Source organism: Gymnoscopelus braueri (assembly GCF_963280865.1).
Source record: "Gymnoscopelus braueri genome assembly, chromosome: 8".
Classification (NCBI taxonomy): domain Eukaryota; kingdom Metazoa; phylum Chordata; class Actinopteri; order Myctophiformes; family Myctophidae; genus Gymnoscopelus; species Gymnoscopelus braueri.
In genome coordinates this window covers 18,300,939-18,321,588 of record NC_137609.1, presented here as the reverse complement: position 1 = coordinate 18,321,588, position 20,650 = coordinate 18,300,939, and the positions used below count along the sequence as shown (strand labels likewise).

General features: G+C 41.1%; 1 protein-coding gene across 7 annotated transcripts in view; it reads right to left on the bottom strand.

Moving 5' to 3' along the window:
- dlg2 (discs, large homolog 2) overlaps positions 1 to 20,650 on the bottom strand; it is a 204,717-nt gene that overhangs the window by 30,142 nt on the left and 153,925 nt on the right. For all 7 annotated transcript variants that reach the window (XR_013933583.1, XR_013933584.1, XM_080435020.1 and 4 more), the window contains 7 exons: positions 14,409 to 14,462; positions 12,258 to 12,308; positions 11,381 to 11,505; positions 8,770 to 8,939; positions 7,863 to 7,999; positions 5,320 to 5,464; positions 4,427 to 4,592 (listed from right to left, as the gene is read on the bottom strand). Coding sequence is in view for 5 of the 7 variants with exons in the window: in XM_080435020.1 (XP_080291146.1) it covers positions 4,427 to 4,592; positions 5,320 to 5,464; positions 7,863 to 7,999; positions 8,770 to 8,939; positions 11,381 to 11,505; positions 12,258 to 12,308; positions 14,409 to 14,462 (848 nt within the window). In the remaining 2 variants the exon portion in view is untranslated. The remainder of the gene's footprint in view (positions 1 to 4,426; positions 4,593 to 5,319; positions 5,465 to 7,862; positions 8,000 to 8,769; positions 8,940 to 11,380; positions 11,506 to 12,257; positions 12,309 to 14,408; positions 14,463 to 20,650) is intronic.

The following is a 20,650-nucleotide window of genomic DNA, read 5'->3' as shown; positions in this document are numbered from 1 at the left end:
CGCAAGCTCACGAGCACAATTGATGACTTGAACTCATACATTCATCATTATGCCTTTGCTCCAAATTAATACATCTAACTGACTGTCCGTCCGTCTCTCTCTGCCTAATGTGTGACAGGATTTAGAGGTTCCATTTTGTTGCAGTTGCCCAATTTTGTGTGTCTACTACTTCTACTTCTGTGAGCCACACTTTTACTCCTGTAGATATGATGTGCCCACACATGCGCATGTACACCCACGCACGCACGCACACACACACACACACACACACACACACACACACACACACGCACACACGCACACGCGCACACACGCACACGCGCACACACACACACACACACACACACACACACACACACACACACACGGAATAGGTTGGCATCCCCTCTAGGTGTGCCTTGACCATCAAAATCAACACTGTCCGCTTCCCTTTGTACTCTCTCTCACTCTGACTGACTGTCATGTGTTTGCACCCAGTTCAAACAAGGCACACTTCTTATCCCAGCACGCCCCCACTGGCTGTCTCCAGCAGGCTGTCTCCAGCAGGCTGTCTCCAGCAGGCTGCAGCATGTTGACATAAAGCTTTCCGCGAGCATTAACAATTCACAGCTGCACCCAGCCACACATCACGTTGCCTGTGTTCCTACTATTCATCCACTATTCTATTTAAAAAAATATATCCACCAGGTTGGAACGGCCAGGGCCGGGGATTATGCTATGTTAAGTTTCTTGCTCATAGACCGGGAATCGAACCTAGGACCTTTTGTTTCCTATAGGTGGCTTCTCTACCAAATTTGCCCCCCTCGTAAATTAGTAAATCACAGAATGACTGTCCCTCCGGACAATGGGATCAGGATAATCATGTTCATTTAATCCATATAAGAGATGCTTAAAATGTTAAACGTCTCTCTGAATTTTTTTTTTTTCTCAGTCGGTCTACAGTGCCTCAGGAATCAAAGTAAAGCACTATGCTGTATGGGCTGGCATTGGAAAACATTCAACAGATGAAAAAGGCTAAGAATACCGGAGGGGTCTTCTTTAATACTATTCCAAACAGAAATGTGCAGTGTTGGAAGGTCAACCATCTGTAATCATCCAGGGGTAAGAATATTTAGGAGGCGAGCAGTATCAGTGGTAGTAGCAGGAGGATAGAGCAGTCAGTGTTCATTCCCTCTGCTAAATCATTCATGATTAGCAGAGCTGCACTGGGGCACAGAGTCAGTTCAGACCACAGCAGTATACACAGCGAAGTCCTGAGTGTTAATTTACCCTTACCGACCCAGCCTTACCCTCACTCTCAGGACTGTACTGTGTATAGTGAACTGGTCTAGAATTCTAAGTGTACCCACTTCACTTCTTTACTTGTTAACTTTTAACTTGGTATGACTCAGGAGATTAAACACGCTTCAAATTATTATTGCCAATTTGTGACAGGAAAATTGGAATGAGAATTTCTAACCTTAGCACTTCTCAAGAGGCCCTAAAGCACACACACTCAGTTTCAGCAGTGACGCAAGTAATGAAGAAATATAGGGCTGCAACTAATCTTCTGATTAATCGAATAATCGAGAAGCATTTAAAAAAATATATATATATATATATTGAAACGATTAACCAATCTACTATGTCACACAACAGCGTTAAGCATTTTTTTTAAATAGCAGACAAGCTCACAACATGTCACGTTACAATGCGTAGTGAGCTTGTAGATTATGTTTTACAATCATTTAAATTGATCAGTTCGATTAACTGTTGTACCTCTAATATTTTTTCCAGAATAATGTGCAAATTGCAAAGGAACAGATTACATAGAAGTAGGCTAAGACCATGAAGACAAAACCTCACCTGTCACTGTTCATGGTGTACATGTAGTGAACCAGAGTGAGGTGCACGACGAGTGGCACGCTTCAGGTCAGAGTGATAATCTGAAAGGCTATAGGGAGGTATTGTACTGTACCTCCACTAAGAGGAAGTGGTAAACCTCTTAGCCTCAAAAGAATGGAGGACTAATCTGGTTGTTACCATCTTCTGGTAACAACCTTTTGTTCATCACCGCCATGTTATTTCACCACCCTCGAGAGTGCACAACATCTAGTCTAGTGTGATGCCGTTTTTGTCACACACACACACACACACACACACACACACACACACACACACACACACACACACACACACACACACACACACACACAGCAAACCACTATGGCACAAAACAGAACTCAAATACAGCTTGACAGTCAACATTTGTCATCTCTCATATGAACTGCCTCAAAAGGTCACCATTGTCTAACAGGCTTCAAAAGCAGAGGTGTGCAATTCGGCTTGCAGCTGAGATGGGGCTGTACTTCACAAATGTAACCTACCTTACACCTGAGACCTGCCTGGATACACAACCAACCACCCGCTGCGAACACTTGATGACTGGCTCCATGCCCCTGGTATTACATGGACGCTCAGCTTTGTAGCAGATTGTTATGGGATTAGGTGAGAGAGAGAGGCTGAGCTGGGGGGGAATACTTATGCAGCATTTTCGGTCAAACTGCATGGAGACGCATTTTGAACTGTACTCACATATGAGTGAGAAATGACTTGCAGCAGTGATTTTTTATTTCAAGGACCCCCAGTTTGCATTAGGCCACGGGCCCCAATTTGATACTCCACAGTAAAATCTTCAGTGAATCTAACCCTGAGAGTGTACAAATTGAAATGAACCCCTAAGGGTCCATTTGGTTTGTACACTCGCAGGGCCTGATCTAGGCGCACAGTATCTAGTCGCAAAACCCTGCACACGGCGCTAAGGGGTTGTATTAAGCCCCTGAATTAGTCATGGATGGGTTTTGGGCATTATATTAATTACTTAAACCAATCAGTCTTTTCCCATTCCTTTAAGAGAAGCTGTGCTTAAGCTTGGTATTTACATGACGGATTGGAGGAAAAGCAAACCATTTTCTGCTGTGGAAAAGTGAAAGTGTGGGACCATCTAGCAGACATTGTAATGTCATCCATGATATCTTGACATCATCAACTTAATAATCACTCTCTCACTCTCACTTATGTTCTTCTTTATGTAAACCAACAACTAAAGCATGACAGACACTGCTGACTGTTGTGTCGCAGCTCTATGGATATTAACGACTGTTAACTGCTGTCCATTGAACAGAGACTGTTAAAGAAAGCCAGAATGCAATGGGTTGGTTCATTCTTACAGGACGAGAGGTATCTGAAGATATTCTATCATGAATAAAGTGTAAGCTACTACTAATTGAAGTAAATGCCTCTATTTTTATACCTTTCTCTAGAGCAACAAAAACAGTCACTTACCCAATGCAATATATAAATAATCTGGCCCAGATCATTAATATTTGTTTTACCTCAATGCGGAGTCCCTCAGAACTGTCATCTACCATGTTGAACATGAGTGTTATTGTGCTGAATTCGGGAGGATTTAGATTGAAACCAACATTCACCTTTCATGGACCAGGTGTGCTCCAAATTTCACATGTAGCCTAAAATCTGCTCATGTTCAAGAGACGTCTGTGTTAACTATAACGAAAAACATCACATGGATGCACCTGGGACGTATCATCAGTGTTGTAACTTCATTTCACATATTAACTTAATAATGATGGATGTTTTTAAACCACTTATTATAACATGATGGAAGGCTGCTCGCTCTGTTCGTCAGGAGACCCAAATTTGATGGTGACCTGTTGCGTTGAGCATTGCATTGTCCAAAATAGTAGGGAAATATCTGCGCCGTCACTGATAAAAAATAAAATAAAATATATATCTGCACCGGCTGATAAAACCAACTAAAAGCTGGTCCAAACGCTTACTCACTTCTGTGCGTAAGATAGCAATGCATCCAGTTTGCTCCAGACCACACTTCAACTTTCCAATGCTTAGCGGATGGGCTAAATCAAAAGGGCATAAACTACAATGTCTGGAGACAACAAAAAAAAGATGGAGAGACTAACACAACTGGACAATACAATAGAAATACAGGACTTTATCAGGCTTTGCCAGCAGTTTTCAAATTGAGTTTTACTGGGCACCCACATTGTCACAAATGTCTGTTGTGAAAATGTGATGCATATGTAAGGGCAAGTCACTACTTGTTTTTTTACAGAAGGATTTAGGAACCCATTGTAATCATTCTGCAAACTTCTTTAGGTCCCATGCTTTGAAAAACACTACAGGAAAGACATTTATTGGTGGGGATGGAGGAACAGGTGACCCAAAAACAGAGAGAAAATGGGATCTTTGAGATTTTGATGTAGATAGTTATTTTTTGTTTTTTAATTGCCACAGAGACAAACACCAATAAATCAGGAGGACAGGGGAGCACAGATGGGGTACAGGGTTTGGACAAAACTGCTACCTGTAGTTCTACTGTTTCTCTGGTAGGAAGGGAGGTAATTACCGTAAGAAGGAAAAACCATCCAACCTGTTTACATCCTCTTCCCCCAGTAAGTGCTTAGGGAGGGGGGAGTAACTCCCAGGGGAGATCGGGGGAAGACCAGACTTGTACTCCAGAGTGCCGCTGTTGCCGGCAGAAGAGATATGATTTTCCATTGCTGGATTGAACGCTGGGGAGGAAGGGGGGGATGAAGACAGAGAAAACTATTGTCAAACATGTGAGGGGACGCCGGTGTTTATTCCAATTAAACAGGGTCTCATCCCAAAGTAAAAATATAAGCCTCTGAACAGTGAATGAGAATGAACAAAAGCAGTGAAACATAGAGCTCTTCATTTGTGAATGGTTTCATTTATAGATCCATGCTCATTCTGAAACATACAGCATCTATAAATTCCAGCTGTTAACCGTGTTCCCACCCTTGCAAGGCATTGAAATGTACAACATATGGCTAATATACATGTATATTAGCATACATATATGTACATATCGTCACTGCATGGTGGAAACCTTGTTTGCCCAAAACTGTTACTTTTCAGCTTGTTTGTCAGCTTTTCAGGTCTTGTTAATACTTTTGATTAAATATTATAAATATTGGTTAAATATTTATAAAACCCATAGACGGACTTGTCATTATAGGTGAACATTTTCAAAATTGTTCAAAATATTTCTAAAATAGCAGAAATAGTCTATTGACGAGTTGTGAGATTGCTTTTGTGCAACATTGTCATACAACAAAGTATAAAATAGTATATAAAAAAAGATTACATATGGAGATACAAGGTTTCCACCCGAAAGCGAAGATACACACTCCATTATGCATTGCTATACCAAAGCTAAACCATTCTAATAAGAGCCAGGCAGCTCAGGTCTAATCATAAAAGAGGTTGAGGACTCACAGTGTGTGATATCAGGCGGCCCATAGGGATCTGATAAGTACACATTGGTGGGCTTCCCCACCTTCAGCGAGACCACGTCCGACGTGTTCTTCAGTACGGCCACTGCCTCCTCATGGGTCACCTCCTCCAGAGTGTAGTTGTTTACCTGTGCCACAGAGGAGAGAGGAAGGGAGCGCGTCGCTATCGGTTACCGCAAGGACTCGGAGTTCGCTTATTATCAGAGATTACTTTGTATTTCCAATGTTCTCCGCCTGTCAAGCCAGCATGTCACCCCCCTCTCTCCTCCCCTGCCTCCCTTTCTTTCTTCAGCAGACTGGAATATAACAGATGGTCTCCTGGAGAGAGGATGAGGGTGGGAGGGTAATGGAATTAAGCGGTGGTTAAGCACGTATAGAGGCCCTCTTCAAGAGGGATGGTGCAATTACACTACAGAGAGACTGCATTAGGAACACGAAGGCCGTTGCTTTGTTCGTTTCACGTCAGGGAAATTGAGATGCACAGGGTACCTGGGCTGTCACGACTTGAACTTGCGGGGGACATACAGTATTTCATAACCTTGTAGTCCAATCTATTCCCTCTTTCAACTTCATTGTATTGATACAATCCAATGAAGGGGATAAGCTGTGGCACAAATATGTGGTATTCAAAATAAAATGTTTTTTTTTCTGGGTAGTTATTTTCTCTGCTAGTCCAGGTATGGATATATAATGCGCGATGTCCAAAAGGCGTAGTTTCCAGAGCACAGCGTATGTTTTGAATTGATTTCGAAGGGAGTGCCACGTATTTACGCTAATGCAGGAAACACCAACAGCGTGACGAGGCTTCGCGTGTAGCATTTTTATCTGGCCACAGAGAGTTGGAACATTTTCAACTTTGGGCAGTTTGGATGAGCGTCTTGCGTTTTCAGCTTGGAAAAAATGCATTGGTGGACACATGGTCTAAACTTGTGATCATGAAAAATTATAATTTTGCATTACACTGAATGACATTTCACTAGGGTGCATTCATATGAATGACAATAAAATAGAATTATTGCCATGACTACTATAAGGGTATAGGTGACATTCCAATGAACATAAACCCCATTTTAGAGAATTGTAATAGTTGTTTTATATTTTTTTTGCTACTTTGAAATCCTTATGAAGAAAGAGAACGTCACAACATTGAAATTAATAGCTGAAAACCTCCCAAGTTGGCACCACCTGTCCATTGAACTCAATGGACGGGGGGGGGCGGGGTGGTCTAAATAGGCTATGTCGACAGTACAGATTTTCACCCAGGCATTTGTCGTTAACCGAAGCTATGAAGCATTTGTCGTTAACCGAAGCTATGAAGCATATGATAAATCATTGTAGCAAATACAACACATACAAAAGAACTAAGCCATATCTGTCCCAGGGCTAATATAGCTAGCTGTTCAATCAGTGCCTCCGGGCACTGAACGGTCAGCGAGAGCAGCCTTGATGCTGAATGAACTCAACATTCAAATATGGACAAAATATCTACCAAACACAGTTGCTGAGGATCATGTGGTAAAATGCACGGCTGAGGAGACACTGGAGCCTATCTGGGTGCAAATGAACCAAAACACAAAGCGGAGAACAGCGATTTTTGATGGTTCACAGTCAGAAACCCAGCCTTTAACCCAGCCTCAAGGCGGCACGTTATGCACACACTTGCATATGATGCTAATGTCTCTAAAATAGCATGTACACACCTGCATATGATGCTAATGTATACAGTATCTGCTATCACATATGTGTATATGTATATCTTTATTTGTTTATTTGTTTCTTTCCCATCTGCTCTCACTACCTCTGTCCTGTCTCCTCTCATGGAATACTACAAAATGATGCACACACACACACACACACACACACACACACACACACACACACACACACACACACACACACACACACACACACACACACACCCACACACCCACACACCCACACACCCACACACCCACACACACACACACACACACACACAAAAGAACTGTAAACCTGTGATGTGACAAATAAAGCTGATTCAAATTCTGAGAATGGCCGCACATCAACAATGGCGAGGCCGGCCGCCAGCACCACCCACCGTGTTCTCTGCCAACTACATCCCCACACTGTCAGGAAATCCCAGTGGGACGACCACTTTGTTTGCTGGGACAGTGACAGTAATGTTAATGTAATTATTCATTTAATTTGATTAAAATGTTGTCGATCAAATGGCATTTTGTCAATGTTAATGAATAAGGTAATGGGTACAGTGTGTGATAAAAATCGCACAGCATTTGTCATTGCCTTCATAATTAGTTTTATATCTCAGTACTACTGTTGTATCTTTTAATTAAACTGTATAAATACAATATCAATGTAGAAAAAAACACATTTTGTTTGAAGGAAGATTGTTCTGAGGATTGTGCTGCGTAAGCATATTTCCTGGTAATATACCAAAGATAATCTCATTCAAGGAATGGCTATCTGTGTTGTGGACATGCAGAGTCCCAGTAAAATGAGTCCCCAGCGAGGCCCAGGATGCCTCACCATAATAAGCCTGTCTCCGACCTGAAGCCTGCAATCCTTCTGAGCTGCCCCGCCATCAATGATCTTGGTGACGTAGATGCTGTTGTCTCCAGGTATGTGCTGGTTTCCCACGCCACCAGCAATACTAAAGCCAAGCCCTGTGTGCATAGAGGATTAGCTGGTTACGTTGAGGGCGCGCGTGTGTGTGTGTGTGTGCGCGCTGTGTGTGTGTGTGTGTGTGTGTGTGTGTGTGTGTGTGTGTGTGTGTGTGTGTGTGTGTGTGTGTGTGTGTGTGTGTGTGTGTGTGTGTGTGTGTGTGTGTGTGTGTGTGTGTGTGTGTGTGTGTGTGTGTGTGTGCTCGCACGCGCATATGTGTGTGTGTGTGTGTGTGTGTGTGTGTGTGTGTGTGTGTGTGTGTGTGTGTGTGTGTGTGTGTGTGTGTGTGTGTGTGTGTGTGTGTGTGTGTGTGTGTGCGTGCGTGTGTGTGTGTGTGAGTGAGTGAGTGAGTGTGTAGAGGGGTCCTCAGAGCTACTACAGGGGGGCCACCAAATCTTCTTTTACATTAACCACTTGAACCCATGCAAGCATCACTATTCTGGGGGGAACATACACAGAAAATAGCAGATCTACACGCTCACAACGCGTCGCAGCGATAACAATCTGATATTTCCGGCAAAGAGATTGTGTACTGTAGAGGGAAGAAAGAGCAGACCAAGTATTGAGGGTTTAAGTGCTTAAATGTCTGAAAATACCCCAAAAATTCTATGACGATATCTATGAAATCTATGGAAAAAGTTGAATTTGAATATATGATTTAATATACTGTATGTATAGTAGTGGGAGTCCCTGCTTCATCGATCTCTCTCCGCTATGGGGCCCTTCATGGCCTGAACAACGTTGAAGACCCCTGGACTACTGGATCACCCACCTTTTGGTCCTTTAATGAGTTTGATCTCAATGACTGTCTCCAGCATGGGCATGCGGCGACGCACATATAGTCTGACGATGGATCCCGCCACCTTGAGGGCCTCCACCGCCCTGCTGTGGCAGACTTCCGACACGTCTGCATCGTTCACCCTCAGGATGCAGTCGTTCACTCTGGAAGGGGTGGGATAAGGAGGTACAGTGTTCAGTGGTCAGTGTTGCCACATTTTGTGAGGGAAATAAACAACCAGGTCTATGAAAACAAGCCCAAAAGAAGCGACTTGGCCACATGAGCACTTCAAACATACATTGGCTATTTGAAAATAGCCGATCTACAAGCTCACAACGTGTATCACGTTATTTCAACTTTTTATGTTTTTTCATAAATTAATTCCCTACTTCACCTGTTCAAGAGTGTCACACAAAAGTAGTGAAAAGAAGATCTACAAGCTCACAACGCGTCACGTTGTGATGCGTTGTGATCAGCTATTTTCATTATTGTCTCCGCCAGGTCTGTCTGTCCGTCCGTCCGTCCATGTGTCCGTCTGTCTGTGAACAGCTAATCTCCCGCACCGTTGGCCCGATGGCAGCGAAACTGTGCACGCACACTCCCTGGATGCCAGAGCAGAACCTCTGGCCCAAATCTTTCAGATCGGCCTGTTATAGCGCCACCAGGAGGTCGAATTTTGCAAAACCTTTTTTTTTATATTACCACAGATTTTATCCCTACATCACGCAAATCGGTACACATGATCTCTATGGTCATGTGATCAAGACGGATCTGTCCGATTTGCTCCGTTTTGAACAAAATGCCTCAAATCATGAACGCAGCGTGCAATTTCCGAGAACTTTTGCACACACATTCGCACAACGTTGAGGAACAAATGCCTTATCATTGCCCTATTATAGCGCCATCAAGAGGCCGATTTTTTCACAAATTATTTTTATATTTACTCCTACAAATTTTGTCCAAACAACACACAAATCGGTACACATTATCTCTATAGTCAAGTGATCAAGACAGATCCGTCAGATCTTTCATATTCCATCCTGATTGGCAAATTCCAAAACATTGATGGCCCACAATAACCTACCTGACCTGGCGGAGACCTGTGCTCTGAGGAGCACTTTTTCTAGTTTTAAAATGTACCTGTATGAATAGATCTGACGATAAAGTGGGGGATAGGAGCTGGTTGTTGATAATGGTGATAACGCTGTTGACACTGTACATACGTATATATCTACTACAGTATATGCCCATTTTAATGGTGAAATATTATTCATGATACCTATGTCTACATTTGAGGTAGGAAGTTGGGTTTGATGAAGGTCCTTGGTCGTGGAATGAATTGCAGGTAAAACTTAAACTAGATCATCATCTTCCCATTAACAGATTTTAAAAGGCTTATGTTTTTAAAACATTTAGTATTAATACTATACTGTTAGATGTTTTTATTTGTATTTTAACTTCTTGGGTTATGTATCTGTTGCACATTTCTGTTATCGTTTTGTTCTTATCTTGTGTGTTGCCTTTATACAGTTTTGGCCTCATCTTGGCCAGGTCTCACTTACAAAAGTGGTCTCCAACATCAGTGTAATGGTAAAATGACAATTACACACATATTAACTGATAGCCCACAATATTTTCTGAAGCCCCCAACATTGTATTTTTCTGAAGATGTTGGCCATTTATTCTTGCAGAAAAAGAAAGAAAAATAGAATGATGAGTATCTTTTAAAGACGGGATTTTCAGTGATTTCCCCCCCCCTAAAACATAATCATCAGGTATTATGGTTATACTAGGAGGAAGATTTTTTTCAAAAAAGTGTAAAGAAATTGTTACAATTATGCAGGGGTGGACTGGCCATTTGGCGTACCGGGCAAATGCCCGGTGGGCCGCGGGCCCACCGGGCATTTTTGCTCCCGTTTTAGGATTATTACGGTCATTTCAGGGTCGTGTGGCCCAATTATTAGTTACGTTAATGTTTGGGCTGGGATGCTTTCCAGCAGGGGCCTCAGTGCGGCTGCAGAGTTCATGTGCAGGGCTGGGCTGAAACAACCCCCCCCCCCCCCCCCCCCCCCCCCGTTGACAAAACGGTCCGGGGGGTGGTGGGCCGGTCCGGACCAAAATGCCAGGGCTGAATTTTGGTCCCAGTCCGGCCCTGCAATTATGTTTTTATGTGGACACGCCTCCAGTTCATTAAGTATACCTGGTTCTCTCCTTAGCACCTCCTCCACCACCTTAGCACCACCCACCTGTCCTAGTCCCTCCTCATGCCCACACCCACGGTGTTGTGTTATGATAATGAGGGGGAGGGTACAATTTTACTATGTCACTAAAGGGCTGTTTTTCTATTGGCACGTTTGACCCTCAAGGTTTCAGCCTCCAGGTAGAAACTCAACATAGTCAGAGAAGACATAAAACACCATAAAAACACCACCAGGGGGCTTAATGAAGTTCTATCAACCTCATAGACACATGAAAAACAGAAAAAGTGCAAAACCATGGCACCACCTCTTTAAGGTTTTCAACATAAAACATCTGTTACTTTTCAGCAGGAACACTTTATGGCTTGCACTTTCTAAACCCTAAAGTGTGTCTGGGATATACTGACCGCAGGCGTCCGTCTTCGGCTGCAGCTCCTCCGGGGATAATCTTAGTAATGAAGATGCCAGGGTCGTCTCCGATGTGCGGGTTGTCTGTTCCTCCAGCAATGCTAAAGCCCAACCCTGAATTACCCTGTGGCAGTGGACAGGAGACAGCAGTGACTCAACAAATCCCATATCAAATATCAATTAAGGTCACAGTGCTACTTGAATCGAAAACACAACAAGATTCAGGTGACACGTCTGTGCTGTAATTAAATCAGCATAAATGTAATTATTTTGGTCAGATGAGAGGAAAGATTAGTCCTTCGGTGGTGATTTAATAGCTGCCTTACCATTGTTTGATTTAAGCTTATCTCCAACAAACCCAAGAGCAGGCTTCCTTAACGCTCTTGGTGGAATTAACCTTTGTTATCAGCCTTAGGTTATCAATCACTCGTGTCTGTTTTTACTGTAGTATACAGAACATAATTTCACAGTCATTTTAAGCTGGGTCCGAAAATGACTGTAGGGACGATACCCTGAAGAAGACCTATATTGTGTTGAAATGTTCGTAAAATAAAAATGAAAGAAAGTTATTGCATCGTGGCTACGAGCTGTGCAAGCTCTTTTCTTTGCAACAGTATATCTCTCGTGGTCAGCACCTCCTCACTACTGGTGTACGCTCCTGTTCCATTGTTTGCCAAATAAAAAAAGGCCATTGCATGCCATTGCACGTTGCTGGTGACACTGGATATTTGTAATAGCTTTCGATGATTAATTTTATGTACACTATTGAATCAGTAGGGATCTTCTAAAGTCCATCTATGTTATGTTGGTGCTGCGATGAATGAAAAATTTACCAGAAACATTGCTTTATTATGTGCCATACAGTACAGTACTCACCCGCTCTAGTGTGATTTCTTCAAATTCATATTCAATTTCTGTCCCATTGACCTGAAAAGGATGACCAAAGAGACAAATATTAGCCAAGATATGTGCTCCATTTATTAAATTGCATCATACAGTACATGTATGTAAATGTACTGTACATGAACACAGAAATAATTTAACATAAAAATCTATCATTAGAGCCTATAGGAATATTAAACGGTTGGGTAGGTGCATCTTCAAATTAATCTTCATCCAACTAAGATTTACAGCAACTTTTTAAAGTTTGGGATGCAAAATATCCAGTATGGTCGTCCCTGGTCCCCACTGCTGCTTAACATTTTGGTGCTAAATAGGCCCTGCGTCAAGGGGGGAAAGTAGAATGTCTACCTCCTTATCAACATTAGCTACGCTATTTCAGAACACAACGAACGTGTTCAAGGGGGATGCTGTCTCATCCTGTTTCTTGTTGAGATGATTAATTAACAACAAGCACTTGCTCTTCATAATGCATGTGAACAGGAACAGCAGCACACAGGCATATGTGAAGTTGTTATGCATCAATAATCCTTTTTCTATGCTAGAATCCTTCCTATGTGAAGTGTATTTCTTCCTCGTACACACATGTCACCTATCACTAGGTGTGCATAATCTTTGTCTTTGATGCTGGAGGGCTATCAGGCTAATCACTAAGAGCTATTAAGAGCTCGACATATAGGATTATACTAATACATCAGTCTGGATTCATTTGTTTCTTAGTGCTTTTTGTATTAACCCCACGGGAGCGTATAACTGTCACAGCACATTGAAAACAATAGCTAGCATAGCATGAAGAAGAGCACAATTTCATATAGAATTCACACTTTTTGACTATGTTAAATGTAATTGATGATTGATTGAAACCTTTATTTATTCTCAAAAAGAGCATTGAGGTTTACTCTCATTTGCAAGGCATGTCATTGCATGCATTACACACACAAAAATCAACAAATAAGACAACACAATTAAAACACAGCCACAACAAAATAAGAAAACCAAAACACAAAACTAGTAAGTTAAAAACAGTTACATAGTGAAGTAGGGCGATTTGAGAGCAGCTTATTAAATTGTCCATATTGGGGCATTAATTTTTAGGGCGAGTTGTAGATTGTTCCCTGAAACTGGAGCATCATAGCAGAAAGCAGGTTTTCCCAGTTCAGACTGAACATGTAGAACCTTAAGTGTAAGCCAGTCGTTTGAGCGGGTCTGGTGCTGTTTAAAAAAAAAAAAAGCATCTACATACTGTAGACAAGTTCCCTTCAGCTGCATAATAGCGGCTAAACAGTACGAGTATTGTCACCTGGCAGGAAAAAATAACTGTCTAGACCAGTGGGTCTCACAGTGAGGTCCAGGGACCCTCTGGGTTCCTTGAGGGGTTCCAAATGGACCTCTACAGGTCGGTAACTCTGAGAGTGTACAAATGGAACCAAATGGACCCTTGTACACTCTCAAGAGTTATGGGGGTCCTTGACATTAAAAGGTTTGAGAAACACTAGTCTAGACTCTAGACCTTCACTGGCAATTCTATTCAATTCAATCTTTATTTCAGACTCAAGGTCCATATCACATACCAAATGACAAAATGTGCTTGCTTGGCAAGTAGCACTGGCAGACATAATCTAGAGTTCTCATTGCCTGCCATGGAAGCAGTCGTATATTAGAAACTTTTAGTATGGCCCCAACGCCTGCCAACTTTATCACGCACAAAGAGCTACCACCTCCTAGTACAGTATGTACACGGTAAAATCCAGAGATTTACACTAATTCACTCTAGTGTGACAATGGATGCATAACGAGTGAGATTAACACTCTGCATAGCCTCATTTGTAGAATATATTATTTGTTTATTCATCTTGTGACAAGACCTAACCCTAACCAAAGTGCAGTCTTTTATTCATGAAACTCATCAATAATTCACTACAACAACCTCATTTGTTTTACAGAGATATGGTATGTTCTGCAATGAAACACTGCAGTTCAGTGTATTCAGTTTCCCTTAAACCTGGAAGCATGGCCGAAAGGAAGAGGCTATTTTTCTTTAGAGTAATTCCATTAAAACGATAAAGATGTATTTGTACATACTTTGTCCCAATGTCCCCCCCAAATTTTAATAAAAAGAAAACTCACGTAAGGTACTGACTCCAAAGTATCAGTGTTGACTATTATCGGGGCTGGGCTGGCCTGTAATTAGAGAGAGAGAGAGAGAGAGAGAGAGAGAGAGAGAGAGAGAGAGAGAGAGAGAGAGAGAGAGAGAGCAGTGTTAGTACGAATGGGCAGCAGTATGTTAGACAGATGCCCAGGCCATTACCATAAAAATGGATCCTGGGGGGGACAGCTTCTGAATCATGCTGTGTGACATCATCACTCAGCATCATCAACAATTTAACAGCCCTCCATTTGCTGGATGGTACCATAAACATCCCCTCACACAGTAAGCACTAAGCAGCCCTCTGATATGGAACACTTTTAACTGGAGGGAAATACGAGATGAGATATATTAAATGAGGGCATGGAAGAAGGGTTACATGATACGTCTACGCAACTCAATTGTGATATCAAACCCTTATAATAACCATGTTCCCAAAGATGTGTCCATTTTGTGATAGTAGCAGATTCTTTTCCTCTATCCCGATCTGTGTAGGACAACAGCTTATGATTGGTATATTATGAGAAAGGATGCATGTAAACATCATGATTAAAATGATGGCCATGCACTTGTTAAAAGAGAGTAGTTATGGGAACGCTAGTCTTCACTAACATGCAAGTTTATTAATGCAGCCTTTTGGTCAACGTGCTGTACCTCCATCATGTCTGATGAAGATCGGTTGACCGAAACGTTGCGTTAATAAACTTTCATGTAGGTGAACTACAGTCTTTTAGCTTTACTTTCCCTCTCCTACGTACCTATCCAAAGAAAGCAGGTGTGCAAAAACACACTTCATACAAACGCAATATACTTGAAGTACATGGCTGGCTTGCAGGTTTATGCCGTTAGCTTGCTTCTCCACCTAAAATGAATATTTATTACGGTCAAATTCAGTCCAATTCTGAAGGTAGCAATTTGCAATATTTTTATTTTATTTTTAAAAACATTTGTCTTTTAATACTACTGGATATTAAGGTACTGAATAAAATACAACCAATGCAACGCAAAAACACTCCCTAGCACATTCTATGTAGAAATGACCAAAGTTAGAGTTCCCATCATGTGAATTCAGTGTTTGACAATTCTGGTCATACTGTATGTTGTGTACATACAGACATGTAAACAACATGCTCAACACATAAGGCTTGCATCAAAAGACACCACTGAAGGATGCATTTACAGGTTCCTTTGAAATGCGGCCTTTGATTTGATCCTTACAAGATGAATAGAACTCTGTAATCAAGGGCAATAATAATAGAATGGGTTCATCGTCTCTCTCTGAATAATTATCATGAAAAAGAATGCAATGCATATCAATTGGTATACCATATTGTGTGTTAGAGATGAGAGTGCTTGAGTAGTTGGGAGGCGTTGCATGTTTATAAGGGATTCCCAACAACATCTCATGTTTTCAATCTATACATTTACAGTGGGTAGATTTTTCATACTATACAGCACTTTGTACAAAACACGATATAGTAAATAATCATACTATAATATAATTGGTAGTTGTGGTGCTCCACCTTAGCAATCCATCTGCCAGGCGTCTAGCGCATTGTAACGGGGATAGACCCCCGCATTCTTGGCTGATACAGACAATAAGCCCCTCCAACCTACTTACAGTACTATAATGGATCATATCTCAAATCACTCAATTTGTAACCAATTGTGTAGGTAGTTAATACCTCATTTTGTAGAAATTATTGAAAACGACTTTATAAAAGCAATGCCTGTCTTCAGGCCATGATATCTAGTGATTATATCACAGTTGAGGGGATTGTCAAGCCAAACAATGACCTTTATGTGATATAATCACAACCTGCTGTGAGTTAATGCTTAAATAACTGTAACATTACAAAAACAAAATTACATAGTATACAATGTTCAGTTGCAACACTCATTAGCTTATAGTTTTAACATAATCTGCGTCTACCTTCTTCGAGGGTACGCCTGGAAATTAGTTCCCTACAAGTGCTGCATTTCAACCTCGAATTTAAGCTTGAAGAGTGCTTTTAACGATACATTGAATTTTAGATAATGTTTTTTCCACAGTAATTTTCAGGTGCATTCTGCGGCATTTATTGAATATGGACAAAACTTAAACAACGATATCTCAAAAATAAAGCCATTTTGGAGGAAATGGTCAAGACTTGATGTCTGTATGTGCTGTGTAGTGTGAATGTTAGTGACATGATGCAAGAAAATGAAAAGAGGGTGGGGCTTGATACTCAGAGACACTGACGGAGCATGACATCAGTCCTGTACTCATGTGTCTGTCATGTTCCATCCCTTTTCTACTGTATTCAGGGCCTTCCTGCTCTAGTACCGCTTTGACCGACCACAGATATGACCACGTCACTAGGTCACCAGGGCAAACTTGTACCCAGTGGTGGAAAAAGTGCTAAAATGTTTTACTTAAGTAAAAGTATCAATACTGCAATGTAAAAGTAAAATTCCGGAATAAAAAATTTATACTTGAGTAAAAGTACAAAAATATTGGTATCAAAATGTACTTAAAGTATCGAAAGTAAAAGTACTAAAATGTTTGAAAATAGCAGATCTACTTGTAAAATAGCTTGTAAAATATTTACCTCTGAGATGTAGTGGAGTAAAAGTAAAAGTATAGACAATTGGAAATACTCCAGTAAATTACCTCAAAATTGTACTTAAGTACAGTACTTGAGTAAATGTACTTACTTTCCACCACTGCTTGTACCACTAAATCACAGACATTCAGTACGTGAGATAGTCCTGGACCTGCTTTCAAATCACACTGTATCTGCATCCAATGAATAACGTATCAATGTCATGAAGATATTTTAGTCTGGGGACACATGCAATGCAATAGTTGCTCATCATCTGTTTCAAAGTTGAGGACTTGACATTATTAGAGTCTTTTGGGGGTCACATGAATCAAGAGCACATGCTTCCATATCATTCTATTTCTAAACACGTTTTCAGACATCTCGTTTCTGCCTTTCAGTGAGTTGAGCTCATAGCATTAGTCAGCATTTTTTCGGTGCATAATGTGAAAGCTCCAAAGGACCTCAGACCTCTCGGAACAAACGAATGACAAGAGTGTTTTCACATAGTGTCTCTCTTTTATAAATCAAACTCAGTTATCTGCGCTGGGCCAAAAAAAAATGTCACAGACAAAATGTTGAATGTTAACAGAATTTGTTCACAATGTCCTCCATCTCCGGTTCACAGCAGTTCAATTTCTGTTTGTGTGCACTGTAGTGTACATCAGTGGTACCGGACACTTGAAAATATTGAAAGCGTTCGCGGCCCACCCATCTGACCACTTAACCCATTCAATCCGGGAGTGTCATTTGGGATTTTAACCACTTTAACTAATATCATTACAGAAAGTTGTGTACATTTTGTACAAATAAAAGTCCATAGACCATAGAACAATATCAGCTCAAACTTCCAGTGTCTCATTATGGATTTGTGTAACTTTTGGCTCAAGGCACAAGATGCACAGCGAATGGCAACCCACTCACAATTTCCATTTGCTCAGTGACAAGTGTCCCTGAGCAAGTCCTACAGAATAGAACTATAGACATATAGAATCTGAATCATAGCATTTTATGTTCATTCATTCATTCATTTTCAAAGCGTGTGTGTACGTGCGTGCGTGCGTGTGCACGCCCACTTTTTGCTATAGAATCAGAGAGAGTGAAAGTGTGGGTGTCAGGGTGACTGACGCGTATTTAAAAGAGAGGAATAGATTACCATTCACCAGCTCTGCTGGATAGCAAAGCCAGTCAATAACCGCGGGTAAATGAGCTTTGTGAGGGGAATGGTGATAGGGATTGAGACAAATTTACAGCTACTAATCATGTAATTCCCAACTATTCTAAAACCCCTGGATTAACCACTTGAACCCCAGCGTCCATATTCTGGTGGGAACATTCGCCAAAAATAGCAGATCTTCAAGCTCAGAACGTGTCGCGTTGCAGTGCAACGCTTTGTGAGCTTGTAGATCGGCTATCTTTGGCAAAGACATTTGGTGTAGATGGAAAAAAGGGGTCAGTTGCAACTCAGGTCCATTTTGCTAAGAATAGAGGGTTAAAGAATAGAATCCCATATTGGAATGTGCAGTACAGTGCTTGATACACAGTAGGCTACTCTCACTGTGAAACACATGAACGCACAGAACTGGCCGCCCATCCCTTTACATGGCCCATAAAAGCAAAAGCACAAGAAGAACTCACAGCAAAGAGTGCGCACACACGCATGCGCACACGTGCATGCACACGTGCGTGCACACACACACACACACACACACACACACACACACACACACACACACACACACACACACACACACACACACACACACACACACACACACACACACACACACACACACACACACACACACACACACACACACACACACACACACACACAGAGAGAGAGAGAGAGTGAGTCTCACAGGGTGTGTGCCTGCAGAAGTAATGGGCAGTCAAGTGAGCACATAAATGACATGCTCAGATGCACTGAGACTCATTTCTGTTTGTGTTGATGCCTCCACTGCCTCAAAGCAGCACATTAAGTCTGAGATTCTGTGTGATCTGATAATAGCAATCCACTAAATATAAACCACACCAATGATTCATGACAAATGACATTCGCGTTGAGTCTAATTCAAGAAATAGAATAGAATTATGCCTATACACACACACACATATATATATACAGTATATAAATATTTAAATATATATATATATATATATATATATATATATATATATATATATATATATATATATATATATATATATATATATATATATATGCGCGCACACACACACACACACACACACACACACACACACACACACACACACACACACACACACACACGCACACACACGCGTTAAATGCCCTTCTTTATTATTAGCATTCCTTTCAAGTCAACATACTGTAAGAGCATATTGGAGCAAAACATCTCACAAAGATTTTAGGTATGAAATAAATAAATATAGAAATAAATATAGAAGTAAAACAACATAATTAAAGGTATGCTCAGTATTAGAGCCTGATATCTGGCAGTCTACTGTACTGTACTGTATGTAGCAGGCCACTTGTATTTCTTGACTTAGGGTTTGTGCTTTACTTGGGTTTTCCTCAATAATTCAGGGACAACACTTATGTGTGGTGGCTCATGGAGAAAACGGGGAGTCCATGAATATTTCACTAGCATCCCATGTAAAAATAGTCAACAACACAAGCCCAGATGTGGAGGCTGTAAAAGCATGCATACAGTAAGAACAGGAAATGGACAAACAAACTCAACTTGGGAGTGGCAGCCGGTAAATAAACAAAGGACCATCTGTTAAAAATGTTGCATATAACAATGCTATTGCTGATGAAATATCTGAATATCACGATATGAATCAATCAATATATATATATATATTTTTTTAAATATATTTTAAGGAATTCTATTTTTTGCCTTTATTGACAGCGATATGGAGGAAATGCTTTCTACTATGCTGCCACCAAAATGTGGAATGACCTACTAAAACCCATTGAAGATCTCGACTCCCTACCCAAACTCAAAACTAATCTAAAAGAATGGCTGACCTTAAAATACCTCAAAAGCTCCCAGCTTTTGTCCTATCCAGGCAAAAAATATTAATATCTGTCTATGGAGAATGTCTCCAACCATGATAAAGATGTCTGCATTATGTAACCCGACTCTATGGCTTTATCCTTTCTGTACTGAAAACTCATTGCTGCTTATTCAAAGATTACAGAATACATATGAAAAAGAAAGACCAAAAGGGTTGCACCACAACGATTATTTGCACTCGCACAAAAGCCCCCAGTAACATTTCAAGGTGACACAGATTACATTTTGGGAGCATACAGTATGTGACCAAATACAATTTCGAGACCTTGTTTAATATACTTAAGTATTTAAAAATCGGGACGCATCGACAACTGCTGATCACGAAGTCATCCAAAAAAATCTAATAATGGTTGATATATCCGCCAAACCGATATATTGGTTGGGCTCTTCTAACCCTCTGTTGGCCCGGAGAGGGTGTAGGCTCCCACGTCTACTCTGATACACATGGAGTCACTAGCTGCTTCTTTCTTCCTGACAGCGAGGAGTTTCACCGGTAAGGGTGAAACTAGTCGATCTACAAGCTCACGAAGTGACGTCGCGACATGTTTTGACGTGTTATGATCTTGTAGATTTACT